Source organism: Scophthalmus maximus, chromosome 2 (assembly GCF_022379125.1).
Source record: "Scophthalmus maximus strain ysfricsl-2021 chromosome 2, ASM2237912v1, whole genome shotgun sequence".
Lineage (NCBI taxonomy): Eukaryota > Metazoa > Chordata > Actinopteri > Pleuronectiformes > Scophthalmidae > Scophthalmus > Scophthalmus maximus.
In genome coordinates, this window is record NC_061516.1 from 19,974,018 (window position 1) to 19,988,959 (window position 14,942).

Genomic DNA, 14,942 nt, shown 5'->3' on the forward strand with positions numbered 1-14,942 from the left:
ATATTTGCCACACCTCATAATTACATGTTCAACATATTCAACTACATTACATACATCACATTTATCTGACATGCATTTATTCATTAAATCAATAACTCGCTAATAACTCAATAATTTATTTGCCTGCCTTTCATAGAGATACAATAATATTTGACCAGAACTCAAACTAGATGTAGACATTTGAATTGTGTGGTGGCAGCAGACTGATCACTCTAAAGCGGTTTGGGAGTTTCATCCATAAACAGAGTGAATATTCTTTTCTTTTCACGCAATATACATATTCTCAGGAGATTTCCCCTAGAACCTCGAGCATTGGAGAAGAGCCTCCCACATGGTTGTAGAAAAGTCCAGAGCGATCTAGAAGTACTCAAATCTCGCGATGACTCCCGACGAGAAGTCACCAGCACCACCTTACCGGTGCAGCTCTGCCAAGCACACAGATCAAAGACACCGGTATTAGTCGGCGGTGCGGATTATGACTGGAGGTATCTCTTGTTAACACAGCGAGAAGAACTCACCGCGCCATCTGACTCTCAGATCCTCCTAAACCTGGAGCCATACCTTGCTTTTATTTCCCTGCGCCGCGCTGTAGATAACGTTAAGGCAAAGAAATGTCTGTGGTGGGATTTGACTTGGGCTTTCAAAGCTGCTATGTAGCTGTAGCCCGAGCAGGAGGGATCGAGACGGTCGCTAACGAGTACAGCGACAGATGCACACCGTAAGTACACGGAATAACCATATTCTTTTTTCTTTTCTTCTGGTGGGTGAGGTAACGGCCACAGGAAAGCGCCTTATGGTTGTATGAACGAGTAACGGGGAGTGCACGTGAATGCATCTCAATTATAAGCTAGCGTTTTGCGGAACTTGTACCATGTGCTGGCCGATTCATCTGAATTTCATTGAGTAAATTGAGAAAATAAATAAATAATTGTATAAATGTTAATATGTCAGTGGCGAATATGAAACTAGAAATAGTAAATATTTTTACACACACGCATAAGCTCGTTCGCCAACCAGCTAGCTAGTTAAGCTAAGCCTTTTTATATCGCTACTGTGCGGTTCGAAAATCCGTCTTTCGTTGCCCGGTCATCACGAGCGGGCGGTGTTCCCCTCCCTACTGGTTACTGTTGCTCAGCCCTTAAAGACGAAAGCTCCGACCAACCGGTGTGCCCCGTGTGACAAAGGGTGCGTCCTGTGTTACGTTCTCGATGACAACGTCAGCCAGTCGCTTGTTGGAACATTCTAGCAATTTTCTTAGACTCCGCAAGAGTCCACTGACAGATATTGTTTATATGAATTATTATTTAAAAAGTATGAATGTTGCAAGAATGTTATCATTGAAGTGTTTTTGTATTGGCCCAAATAAAACCTGTTTGACCCGCAAAGCACACTTTGTACCCACAATCGTAGGTCCCGTAATTATGAAGAAAAGAAAAAAATCCCAATTATTTCAATCATAATTTATTGCATTTTATGGGGATTTGTGAAATTAAATCAATTAAACTATTTAAATCTGGAATTTATTATTTTCGAATACATTTTTAGGCTAATTTTAAAATAAAGATCCGTCTCAAACATTTAAAATAATGATGATACAGGAGTTTGAAGTGTAAGGTCCCTTCATATCAAGTCTTTTTAAACTTAATTTCAATTTAATGTATTTTGGATATATATGCTGAAATTAATTTGGACAGCATTACCTGAGACGTTTGTTGAGTTTAAGGACAAAGCTGTTTGTAACAGACTAGTTAATAATAATAATAATATATTTAATTTTTAAAGCACTTTTCATGAACCCAAAGCGCTGGTACAAAACAAAACAAAACAAGAAAAAAAAAACCTGATTGCTTGAGTTACCACTGAAGCAATCAGTGTTTGAATGTGATGAGTCAATGGGCAGGGGTGGAGTCTCTGAAATTAAATACTCATTCAAAAGAGTAGTGAAATTAATCAAAGACAAAGGAACATCATTTTTTTTAGAATTGATGCAGTTTTTCGGTATTCTGCCCCTCACATCACTAAGAATGTTCTGGAAACACCACATCTTACAACTGACTACTTTGTCCTTGTTGTTGTGAACCTGCGCCGCCTGAGTTGTTTTCCTCAGAGACCCGATGCGTTAACCCGTCTTTGACATGACCGACGCGCATGTTGAAAGCAACTGTCGCACTGCTGGCATCTGCTCTTGATAGGGATGACGATAACAGGCATGTTTAGACCACAGCCCACTGGGATACAAGTGGACTGACCGCACCACTTCTGACTGTGTTTATACTGTGAGAGATTAATTTTAACAAGTCTGTGTGCAGCCACAATTTTGTTTCAGCCAGGATTTCTGGGAAACTTCAGCGATAAACTTTGTGGATTAAAGTATTTTATATTTTTCTACATTGTGAAAGATTCAATTCACATCTGGCAATGTTTATAAGCCAATATCTTTAGAAAGCGAAACCTTGATCCTAAAGCTGTAGTATTTCACTTTTATACAAACAAACAAAAAACTGCTTGTGTTGCTACTGCAGTCTCTTCAGTTCTTATGTGGGTTGGGCTCAGAATTGCCATGTCATGTGTGGGCATGAAAAACCTGGCGAGCAAATCTGTCTGGATTTGGGTTGTATTCACAAATTGATGGATGATTAAAAAGAGCTTGGATTGTGTGCTCGTAATAACATGTCAGATTGTATCCTTACACTTTTGTTCTGTCGTTGTGCAGATCATTCGTATCCTTTGGACCACGAAATCGATCTATAGGAGCAGCCGCCAAGAGCCAGGTAAAATCAAATCACTCATTCAATTGGTTCTTAACAATATAAATGCAAATGTTGGAAACTACATCAAAGTTGATGATTATCAGTGAAAGTTGGCATTCTTTTTATTTTCTCTGTCTTCTCATCGCTCACGATGCTCAGGTGGTGACCAACTGTAAGAACACGGTGCAGGGCTTCAAGCGATTCCATGGCAGGGCGTTCTCAGACTCCTGCGTCCAGTCAACCAAGTCTAACTTGGTGTACGACTTGGCACAGATGCCCTCTGGAACCACCGGTATAAAGGTACGATGAAGGATGTTGGGGGAGCTCCTTCTTTATTAGAAAATAAATTAGATATAGATAACCATAAATAGTGGAAGAAAAAGCTTACGTCATTTATAGCAGATTGTGAGAGATAAGGCATAGAAACTCAGCAGCTTATTCCTGACCAAGAAGCTTTATCTACTGTTAGTGTGTCACATAATGATCTTTCCTCGGAATCATAGCTCTTCTCTTCAGCCTCTTCTAACTCTCTCTTAACCAGTTCTAGTTATTTTCTTGTAATGTCTCTTATAAAATTAATATATATATATCAATGCACTATATCCTTGAACATTGAAGTTAGTTAAATGCCTAAATATGAAAAATGTGCTAACTCTTGTTGCCATCAGATTTAGCTAGTGTAAGATCCAAACCACACTCAAAGTTCTTGCAAGGGCTCAAAACACTGCAAACAAACAGCCTGACATGTTGTTATATATATGTAAAATACATGTTATTATACATTTTTTTCAGCTATTCAAACAATTTGTCTCGAGTGTAACCATCCCTCTTGCTTCTCGTCAACTGTAGGTGATGTACATGGAGGAGGAGAGAGTGTTCAGCATCGAGCAGGTCACCGGCATGCTGCTGACCAAACTGAAGGAGACGGCTGAAAGTGCAATGAAGAAACCGGTTGCAGACTGTGTGATCTCTGTAAGCATTCCCGTGGACAACTGCGACACAGCCTCAGCAGGGTTGTCTGAAAAATCTATAAAACCTGTGCATCATTTATCTCATGAAAAAATCTTTCTGCTTATCCAAGTTCAACTGGATGTTGTAGGCTCATCTCAATGTCCAAGGAGGTGTTGATTTACTTGTTGGAGTCCTGCACAGGGCCTATTTAAAGACACAAAATTACACAGACTCGACGAGACCCATGACACTCTGTATTTAGTTGGGAATACTGCATTGGCTTTACGTACAGCTATTTTGATTGGCAGCTATTAATGTCATCCACATGCATTTTGGGTAAAAATGAAAATGGCTTGTGAAAGCTGCCTCCGAGGTGTATAAATGCCTCACCAGCCGTTCATGTGACACACTGAGCTCTAAGCACTTAACCAGACGTCTTGTTTGAAAGCCTCATTTCCTCTCCTGCACCTCAAAAGAGAGGGAAGTGCGCGTCTCCTGCCGTGCTCGGAACACGAAAATCACCAGCAGCGTCTGTTATGTAATGTTACATGTCTCACACAGTTACTTTCCCTGGGTCTAAATCTACCGCTTACATCAGCCCTGGAGATGGATAACATGTTTTTATTACTGTGGCCAATGGCAAAATTTGGCTCTCGGCTGTCCCACAAGGAGATGTTTTGTTTTGGTACCTAGAGTAACTAAGACGGTAATGTTATCCAGACATCTTGTGATGCGAGTGTTCAAAGTGATCATTAACAGACATATTAGACACATTTGGTATGTTGACAGTGTCCATCAGTAATAACCATTTGTGCACATTTCTTATCATTAGTGGTTCCAGTCAAATCTCTCATTCTGAGACTGTCAATGTTAATGTCTTCACTCACCGGCTCTCTTGCATTGACATTATTTCTTCCAGGTGCCAAGCTATTTCACTGATGCAGAGAGGAGGTCTGTCATGGATGCAGCTCAGATTGCGGGCCTCAACTGTCTACGACTAATGAACGACACCACTGCAGGTACATGGAAACTCAGTGTTGGACAGGCAGCAGCATCTACATCAAATAAGTGCGAGTAAAAGTTTGAACCAGGCTTTAGCTGTAAATCCATTTAATATCACATTGGTGTAGGTTTTCATAAACATGTGGGAACACTTGATTCTTGTTGGAGGTGAAGAGTGAAAGTGAAACAGAAAAGCTAGGTCCACATTTAATTCATTTGGATGTGTTACCATTTGGTAGTGACACAACTAAAACACTGGCATGGTGGTGAGGACAAAACCTGTTATGCCTGTTTGTTGCAGTTACTCTGGCATATGGCATCTACAAGCAGGACCTGCCAGCCCCAGAAGAGAAGCCCAGGAACGTGGTGTTTGTGGACGTGGGCCACTCCGGTTACCAGGTGTCAGTTTGTGCCTTCAACAAGGGAAAGCTCAAGGTGAGTCATGAATAATTTGTGTCCACTTTGAAAAGCAATGCTGAACAGAAAAATGTTTAGGCCAACAAATGAGGATGCAGGTTCACGACGGGGTTGACCAAAAGTCGTTTTTTATTCAGTTCAGTTTTAATCTCTTTTGTTTTTTATGTGCAGCCCTTATGTGAAACCCTTTATAACATTTGAAAAAGCTCTACGAATAAAGATGATCATTATAGCAATCCGAGTTATACAGTGATATACCACAGCATAATTTATTAAATGCACCAGTTAAATAATTTACACCATCTCTCCCTCCACCGTCAGATCCTGGCCTCAGCGTTTGATTCCGAGCTCGGCGGGAAGGATTTGGACGACATCTTGGTCAACCACTTCTATGAGGAGTTTGGAAAGAAGTACAAACTAGACGTCAAGACCAGACCCCGGGCACTGGTGCGGCTCTACCAAGAGTGTGAGAAGCTCAAGAAGCTGATGAGCGCCAACTCCTCCGACCTGCCGCTCAACATCGAGTGCTTCATGAACGACATCGACGTTACAGGGAAACTCAACAGGTGCGCTGCAAAACACTGTTTTATTGGCTTTATATCAAAAAGTGACTCTATTTATAGATGACTTATAGATGCATATTCTATTTTTGTGTGTGTGTGTGTGTGTGTGTGTGTGTGTGTGTGTGTGTGTGTGTGTGTGTGTGTGTGTGTGTGTGTGTGTGTGTGTGTGTGTGTGTGTGTGTGTGTGTGTGTGTGTGTGTGTGTGTGTGTGTGTGTGTGTGTGTGTGTGTGTGAATCTGCATCTATTAATAATCTATGACCATTTGTCCCCAGAGGTCAGTTTGAGGAGATGTGTGCGGGGCTGCTGGCCAAAGTCGAGGGTCCCCTGCGCAGTGTCATGGAACAAGCCAGTGAGTACATATGACTTTAATAGCAGCTGGAATATCCCCGTACGCACATGCACACTTGCGTAGACGAGGCTCAGTCACATGCTTTGCTGAGACAGCCCTTCCCTCCGGACAATGGTGGCATGCCTGGGACAGAAAGGAAGCAATAATGCTCCTTTCTATCTCAGGCATGCTGGAGGCATGCATAATTTGTGGCGCAAAGTAATAAAAATATATCAGATTATATCAGCTATGCCATTTTAAATAGGCACTAAATGTTATTTTATACACATGAGTTTCTTTCATTAAGACAGAGTACACACATATATACCTAAGAGAGTTTTGGAAACTGTCTAAACTTAAGAAGCCTCTGCTTTGAATGACACGTATCTCCTGCTTCCTGTATCCAGAGCTGAAAAAGGAAGACATCTACGCAGTGGAGATCGTCGGTGGTGCCTCCAGAATCCCTGCCATCAAGGAGCGAATCAGCAAATTCTTCGGCAAAGAGCTGAGCACCACCCTGAACGCGGACGAGGCCGTGGCCAGAGGCTGTGCTCTGCAGGTACAGGTCACCTTCAGCTACCAACACTGAAGTCCTGTTTGTGATGCACAACACAGACTCCCTTTCTGCCAGCTGGGATAAGAGAGAGATCACACACAAATACATACCTAATTATTTATTTGTGGTTGGATTCAGTTTTTGACCTGAAAAATGTTATCCTAATTCATTTAATTTATATCAACTGGGGGAAAACTGGCGGAAGAATAACTTCACAATAATAATTGTTCTCCTCTCCTCCTCAGTGTGCCATCTTGTCACCAGCGTTCAAAGTCAGAGAGTTCTCCATCACAGATGTTGTCCCCTACTCCGTCTCCCTGAAATGGAATTCAGCCGTTGAAGACGGAGTGAGGTATGATCTCAGTCAGTGTCCACATCTCATAAGGCAATGCAGTTAGGACTATAAATGTTGCCTTTACAGACTGTTCAACTGTAAATACAGATATCATTGGACTTATTCACAATGACCCTGGCAGTCCAAAAAGCACAGGGTTTGGGTTTTAATGGAGTAAGAGTTTTCATATAAATCCTTTTAGTGTAAAATGTCTTAAATGTAGCTACTATAATGGTTAAATTTGCTGCCCTCAGTTATGATGTATCATTCCTGTTGTTCCGTTAAAATGTTTTTTAACAACTCTTATTTTTCATTCTGCAGAAAACAATATTAGAGTTTTTTGATGTTTTTTGCCAAGGCCGCACCTTCCTTTTCTCATTTTGTTTTCAGATGCATTTATCCAAACCAGCAGGATTTTGTGCCACACCTTCCCACACCCATGGTCCATTTGTACACAGTTCACAGTTTACTTTCTAAATCTTATCTGCTATCTGCTATCACCCGCTGTAGTTTAGGACCTATGAGCCCGAGCCCAAGCCCACCTGATGCATACCATGCAAGTTGTGAGATTCAGTTTTTGAAAATGTACCGTCATTCACCTGCTCCTCCTGTGTTGTGCTTTCAGTGATTGTGAAGTTTTCCCAAGGAACCACGCAGCTCCCTTTTCCAAGGTTTTGACCTTCTACCGGAAAGAGCCCTTCACCCTTGAAGCCTACTACAACAACCCCAAGGAGCTGCCCCACCCCAGCAACACTATAGGTACTGCACGTTCACCTTCAGTAATAATTCATCACTGGTTAGAAAATAACATGGGCACTGAGTATGGATAAGGTTTGTCTTAAATTACCGTGGTGACAAAACAAACTCTACACTTAATGAAAGAGCTGCAGATGTAACTGAAATTGTTTCTAGAAGTGTTCTGTATTCCTTGATTTAAACTGCAGTTTATTAGACAAGCTTTAGTCCAAAGTGTATCAGTTATAAGTAACTTATGGACAGTTAATTTTTAACTGTGACACATGCATCTTGTTTTGAGCGGTTGCATTTAGTTGTGCAACTAGTATGACGCCAATCTTTAATTATGTATAAAGTAATTAACCAACTTTGTCCAGTTTGTAGTCACAATATGTTTCATATCATGTTGATAATTGTTACAACATGGAAATTCTAACAACAACAACAAAAAATCTTCCTGTATTTTTCTATTATTATTCCTCGTTGATGTGACTTAAGATACTAGCACCTGTTCTTACCTGTGGCCGTTTCCTTTGCCCTGCAGGTCAGTTCCTTGTCCAGAATGTGGTTCCTCAGGCATCTGGGGAGAGTGCAAAGGTCAAGGTGAAGGTTCGGGTCAATGTTCACGGTGTGTTCAGTGTATCGAGCGCGTCGCTCGTTGAAACCATCAAAACAGCTGAGGGCGAGGAGCCAATGGAGACGGACCAGACAGTGAAGGACGAGGAGGTGTGTATTTGCTGTGGGTGCATGAGATGACACAAGATTTGTGTGTGTGTGTGTGTGTGTGTGTGTGTGTGTGTGTGTGTGTGTGTGTGTGTGTGTGTGTGTGTGTGTGTGTGTGTGTGTGTGTGTGTGTGTGTGTGTGTGTGTGTGTGTGTGTGTGTGTGTGTGTGTGTGTGTGTGTGTGCGTTTCGCATCAGAGATCCCTTTTACACAATATGTCAGTCCGGCCACACCCTGGTCTATTCTACTCTACTCTAGTCTTGTCATCACCATGGAATTTGGTTTCTTGCCCCAACAAGCTTAACACACATTCAGGAGGATGTTTTTATTTCTTTCCAATGCCTCTTTCTAATTCGTTTGTTCATTTGACCCAAAAATAATGTGTAATAACCGTTCATCAGATTGAATGTGACACTAAAAGCAAACCAACAAGAATGCATGACTGCAAACTACGAGGGGTTTAAAAACCACATAATTGAGACGAGGTGGTTTTAATCCAGTTGGAGTTTGTGGTGTAATGAAATAGCCTGGTGTATCCAGACAAATACTCAAATGTGTATTAGTCTGGAACCTCTCGGTTCATTTAGATTTCCAAGAGGCGTTACCAACGGACGCAGACCAAAATGCCTCTGGTGGCAATTGGAGACGCACAACCAGTGAGAGCAACGAATTATGTGACATCTGTTAAGCGACGCGAGGACCCAGACGAATTCTGCGAGCTCATTTCATTTGCTTTGCCAGATTCGGTCTGGATCTCCTCCATTGTGAAGTGATTTCCACCGGCAGGAAACTTGCTGGTCCAATCACAACCGATTATCTGACAATGCGCTGGGTTTATTCCGTGATGCGGAGAGAAGCGTTTTTTGTAAACAACCAAGGCTACCGCTGATGAACGAGCATTTGAGTTAAAGTACCCGATGTTTTCACATTTCTCCGAAAAACCACAACACTCGTTCACAGACATTGTGGAATCATCATCCCAGGCATCTCCTCTCTTTACGCTCGTTGACATGTTCGCGTCGCTCAACAGACGTCACATGATTTGTTCCTCTCACTGGTTGTAATTCTCCAATTGTGCCTGGAGACATTTTAGTCTGCGTCCCTTGGTAACGCCTCTTGGAAATCTAAATGAACCGAGGGGTTCCAGACTAATACACATTTGAGTATTTGTCTGGATACACCAGGCTATTTCATTACACCACAAACTCCAACTGAAAAAAAAAAAAAAAAACTCCAAAAAATTAACCACGAGTGCTTCATGACTATTAGTCTGGCTAAGCCAGGCTATGTTCAAACTGTCTGAACCATGAGTTTGAGGGGTTTTATTTAAACTGCCACAAAATGGCATATGTAATATCATTTAGATTTGTCCTTTCTTTTGTTACCATGTGTCAGAACAAAATGCAGGTGGACCAGGAGGATCAGAAACTTCAGGCCGGAGACAACGAAGACAAGAAATCTGAGGCTGAGGAGATGGAGGTAACCTTGTGCTGGGCGATACGGCAATCTTTGCGCAATATTTTATGATGATTTATAAATGTACAGCAGAATTACATTGCTCCCGACCAATAGCTAGGCAAGTGGCAACCCAGAAAGCCAGTTAACTTTGCCAGGAAGTCCATTTGTTTTCAGGGTAAACAGATGCTACACATACAAAGTCTAGGAGTATCAGAGTTGAGTGTGGTTGCCAATTCAGTAAAAAGAAAATGGAGAGATCACCTCAGTGACAACAACGAGTGGTGGTTCAACAAACCTTGATGTCGTTGTAGACAGAAAATAAATATTCCAGTGTGTCAGCGTTTTTGGTGTTTTTATCCAAAATGCCCGTGACAGAATAAGCCGAAGAAGACGCATCCCTACGTTGTGTAAAAGGTTAACATCGCCTAACTGTGCCAGAACCAGAGTGTTGTCCTAACAAATTTTGATCATGTATTTCTGAGCAAACAAAGACATTAAAATGTTCTAAAACAGAGCTCTGCCAGTGAAAGAGACAATAAAAGAAAGAAGAAAAAAAATACATTTGAATATTATGCAACAGTGTAAATGGAAAAAAAACATTTTAAACATTTAAAAACAATCCTCTAAAGTTAATGTCGTTTTTTCAACCGTTTTAACTTTTCATGATGTATGACTGGTCCAGGTTTTAATTTGTGGATATAAACACTCAGTAGAAGTAGCGCATATTGTGATTGGATATTGTTCTGGCATGGTATGGAAATTGATATTATGGATGAAACCCTTTTCAGCCATACCGCCCAGCACTAAGGTAACCGTGCCTTAAGTATACAACTTTTGTATTAAAATAATGTTTGACAGTGGTTTATTATCAGTCAGTAAAGGATATTGTTGTGCGTTATCACACAGAAATTATTATACCTGTTTTACTTCTTGGTGTGGTATCCTGTTTATTAAGATATGTTTGGTGAGCTTCAGGGAAATTTTAACATTTTCACATACACCCAATGAATGATAAAGGAATGTAGAAAAATGTTCTGTTCATCTAATAAAGCATATTCAAAGTTTGAGTCTGCACTAAATGTAATATGTTCACAAAGAACAAGCATAATTTAATCAATCTGAAAGACGGTGTGCATGCTACTTCGGAGCCCCCACATAAGCTGGAGTATTAGCCCCAAGTAATTTATATGGTATCTCTCTTTTTTTTCTTCAGACAGCAGCAGAGGACGCCAAGCAGGAGAAGAAGAACGACCAGCCTCCTCAGGCCAAGAAACCCAAAGTGAAAACGAAGACAGTGGAGCTGCCCATAGAGAACAATTTGCACTGGCAGCTGTCCGTCGAAGTACTAAATACGTTTGTGGAGAATGAGGTAATGCTTTAAAAATCACTGGGAATGTCTCACATGCACACACACACACACACACACACACACACACACACACACACACACACACACACACACACTCAGCGGACTGACGAGCGACACCTTCACTGTGACTCTTCCAGGGTAAAATGATCATGCAGGATAAGCTGGAGAAGGAGAGGAACGACGCAAAGAACAATGTGGAAGAGTACGTGTACGAGATGAGGGACAAACTGCACGGCGTCCTGGAGAAGTTTGTGAACGAAGCTGTGAGTATAGATTGCTCGAGTCCTCTTGATGGCAGAATAATATAAGGAACTGATCATCTCAGTGGAAATGAGCAGTTGGCAGCACTTGATGCTGTTTTAATGGTCTAAGCGGATGCTCTAATGAACATGATGCAACAACATTTAGGTAGTGTCCACAGGGGGGAAAATGTTTTTGCGTTAGGGTCTATTTTTCTCTAACTGGAACCATAATTTACAAAACTGACCTCATGCTGTATTGAAGAACAATTGGAACTAGCGATTGAGACCATACGGACCATAAGTTATAAATCAAGTGAGAAGTGGAGTCATTTTCTCATAGACTTCTATAGAAACTGCTCCCTCTGCTGGTCATTCCAGAGATTACAGTCTTCAGGCACTTCAGCATTGGCTTCACTTTCTGGACCTGCGGTCTACGTCCATTTCTATTTACAATCTCAAAGTCGCTTTCCACTGCCTCAAGATATCAATGTGCCAGCAATCTGCCTGAGCAGACCTCATTTAAAGACTCTGCGTTTTTCTAAATATAGAAAAAACTCGAAGATGGGGCCCTTTAAATTTCAATAGGTTTAAACCTTGAATACAGGTTAACTGGTTGCATTTCTTGGTTTGTACTTCCTACTGTTGATGTTTGTGAAATGTGAATTTAATTGGACCTTTTCTACAACATGTAGGATCGTGATGCATTCTCATTGAAACTGGAGGACACAGAAACGTGGCTGTATGAGGACGGAGAGGACCAACAGAAACAAGTTTACATTGACAAACTGACTGAATTGAAGGTAACCAGGCATCCATGCATCGTGTGAATGTTTTGTTTTTTACCAATGAAATAATAATATTCCCATTTAAAAGGGTACTTTTTAAGAGAATGTTTTTTTCTTTATTTCCAAAAATAAAAGAAAGCTGATATTCATAATTCAATATTCAAAATTAGACAATTACCTCACATATTTAACAGCTAACAAATTAAGTAATAATTGGCTCATTTTGTCATAAACTGGTGAAAAAAAAGAATTTGAATCATTACTTTTTCTCTACTACCAACATGATGTTCCTTTCTACAGAAAATGGGCCAACCTATACAACAGAGATGCATGGAAGCCGAGGAGAGGCCAAAGGCATTCGAGGATCTTGGCAGACAAATCCAAATGTACATGAAGATCATTGAAGCTTACAAGGCAAAGGTAATTGGGCACAGAGAGACAGTTTGTAGACCTGTTAGCTCTGCGTGTAGGTTAGATCATTTCTTTCATCATTTCATCTACTTCACTAACCCGATATGAGAATATTGCGAAACAGGTTTCATAAATGTACCTCTGCTTCTCCCGACAGGATGAGCTGTACGATCACTTGGATGAGCTGGAGTTGACTCGGGTGGAGAAGCAAGCGAACGACGCCATGGCCTGGATGAACAGCAAGATAAACCAGCAGAACAGTCAGGACCTCACGCTGGAACCAGTGGTAAAAGTTGAGGAGATCAAGGCCAAGACTAAGGTACTGAGAGACTGAGAGGCACACATGCCATTACATCCCTAAAATCCTCCGCTTGTTTGTAGGCGATCCACGTATGAAAGCCGTCTTCGACTTGACCTTGCAAAGCCAGGCCAAAGCCCCACTGTTGGACACATCAAGCATTTTATTGCGTTTAGGGGTGATGCCATTCATATCAAATCCACTCTCTGTACATGTTTGATTAGTCTGGTTTACTGTATCTGTAATATCGAACACAGACACAGGAGAAAAAAATGAAAGGAAAATTAAAAAGTACCTACTTATTCAGCAGTACCATTTTTTCCTTTTTTACATTACCCAGGGAATAGTAGAACAACTGCTGTCCCCACACAAACGACTTAAATTTCTAACTGTAGGTTCACACATCATGTCTAATTCGCAATGAATAGCAGCTCCCCCAGCTTCTTCTATGCCCTGCTGCAATTCTGTAGTCACAGCAAAAGAAGTGTGAAATACTAAAACAAGTTTTCATTGTACTAATAGGTTGTAGAAATGTATTTAAAACTCTGATCAAGTGGTCTCTGTAGAAAGTTATTTTTGCCCCTTCTTCTAACAGATACCTCTTCTTTTCTTTTCTTTTTTGTCCAGGAGCTTTATTTAGCTTGCAACCCCGTGGTGTCCAAACGCAAACCCAAGGTGGAGCCTCCTCAGGAGGAGAAGACAGAGAATGGACCAGTGAATGGGCAGGAGGGAACCGAGAGCCAGCTGAGCAACCAAGACAAAGCCACATCCGCAGGGACGGAACAGGGAACGGCAGAGAGCAAGCTCCCCGAAATGGACATTGATTAACTGTTGCCCGAGTTTCACCTTCGTCTCTCCTGCTACTCCTCCCCCGGTTCGGTCGTCCTTCTGAGATTGTTATTGATGATACAGTAGCCTCTCTCCTTCTTGAAGACAGCAGCATACGTGATCAATACAGCTCATCCACTGACCTCCTTGACATGTCATCTCTCATTTTCTTTGAACACAAAAAATGAATTAATAATAATTCAATAATAATATTGAATGGACTACTTTATGACAACAGTTGTGAATGTGCGATGAAAACTGCTTTCTCTATGTTTCGTTGTTGGCCATTAAGTTAAATATTGTTCTATTCAGCAGCTCCAGACCCCGTGTAAGCTCGGAATGTCAGTCTAAGTTGTTCTGGAAAACTAGTAATGAACACAGGATTCATGAAAATGTAGAAACAGTGGCACTTGTAAAACGAACATGGATTGTTCCAAATTGTACATGACATTTTTTCCACTAAAAATAATTGTAACTGCTGGATTATTACCTATTTAGTTTCAAAAGGAAAGACTGAGTTTTTGAGTTTACTTTTGCTGTATGTTAAAACTAGATAATACAAGTCACCGTCATGCAGTATGTCATTGTTTGGCTTTTCTCATTCAGAAGCAACGGTCCATTGGTTGTTCTCTTGTAGCCTCGTATTGCGTTTTTTTTCTACTTGTGAATGCTGGTCTGACAAATCACCTTCTGGGTGCTGCTGTTGCCACGTCACAGAAAAAAAAGCTAAAATAAATAAATAAAAATGTAAAAGCATATAATGTGAGAAATGTCTTATTGACAAGGAGTAGTAATTTATTGTTATTAGTGAACAGTGTTTTATCCCCTGATTTCTGACCAGAAGAAGATAAGTCTAATACTACGTTTGGTGGTGAATACACCATGTTACCTTATAAACTTTACTTTGTACATTCAGCATTTCATTTGTGTTATAATAATACATTTCATTTATAGAGCAGTTTTCATTGCTAAAAGCAATTTCAGTTTTCATGAGAGGTTAATTACAGCATGGTCATTGTATGAAAAAAAAGTTATTGATTTGAGTCTTGATTCCTTAATCTACCCTCATTGGTAACATTGATAATCGGAATTGCAAACCTATCCTGGTTCCAGTTTGTCAAATGTGACTACGTCCTACTGCTTCTTTTTTTTTAAAGTCGTCTGTGATGGTAAACTTAATTCAAACAAAAC

General features: G+C 40.8%; 1 protein-coding gene and 2 long non-coding RNA genes across 4 annotated transcripts; 1 reads left to right on the plus strand and 2 right to left on the minus strand.

The window, feature by feature from the left end:
• The first annotated feature begins 403 nt into the window (after positions 1 to 403).
• hspa4a (heat shock protein 4a) lies at positions 404 to 14,507 on the plus strand. 2 transcript variants are annotated; one of them, XM_035625019.2, is made up of 19 exons: positions 406 to 718; positions 2,714 to 2,771; positions 2,910 to 3,050; positions 3,600 to 3,722; positions 4,621 to 4,720; positions 5,005 to 5,138; positions 5,442 to 5,686; positions 5,957 to 6,033; positions 6,420 to 6,571; positions 6,814 to 6,920; positions 7,528 to 7,661; positions 8,182 to 8,363; positions 9,756 to 9,839; positions 11,032 to 11,187; positions 11,325 to 11,450; positions 12,122 to 12,229; positions 12,515 to 12,634; positions 12,783 to 12,944; positions 13,551 to 14,507. In XM_035625019.2, exons 1-19 carry the CDS (start codon positions 612 to 614, stop codon positions 13,749 to 13,751), a joined length of 2,517 nt encoding a protein of 838 aa, XP_035480912.1. In that variant the 5' UTR covers positions 406 to 611; the 3' UTR covers positions 13,752 to 14,507. The 2 variants fall into 2 exon arrangements, with proteins under 2 accessions (XP_035480913.1, XP_035480912.1); XM_035625020.2 differs by lacking the exon at positions 9,756 to 9,839 and having other exon boundaries at positions 404 to 718.
• LOC118300537 lies at positions 5,811 to 8,522 on the minus strand. The gene is made up of 2 exons (XR_004790099.2): positions 8,156 to 8,522; positions 5,811 to 6,643 (listed from the first exon to the last, which is right to left on the minus strand). It is a non-coding gene; the product is annotated as an uncharacterized LOC118300537 (long non-coding RNA).
• On the minus strand, positions 12,815 to 13,752 carry LOC118300538. Its single transcript, XR_004790100.2, has 2 exons — positions 13,523 to 13,752; positions 12,815 to 13,065 (listed from the first exon to the last, which is right to left on the minus strand). It is a non-coding gene; the product is annotated as an uncharacterized LOC118300538 (long non-coding RNA).
• Positions 14,508 to 14,942: the final 435 nt, after the last annotated feature.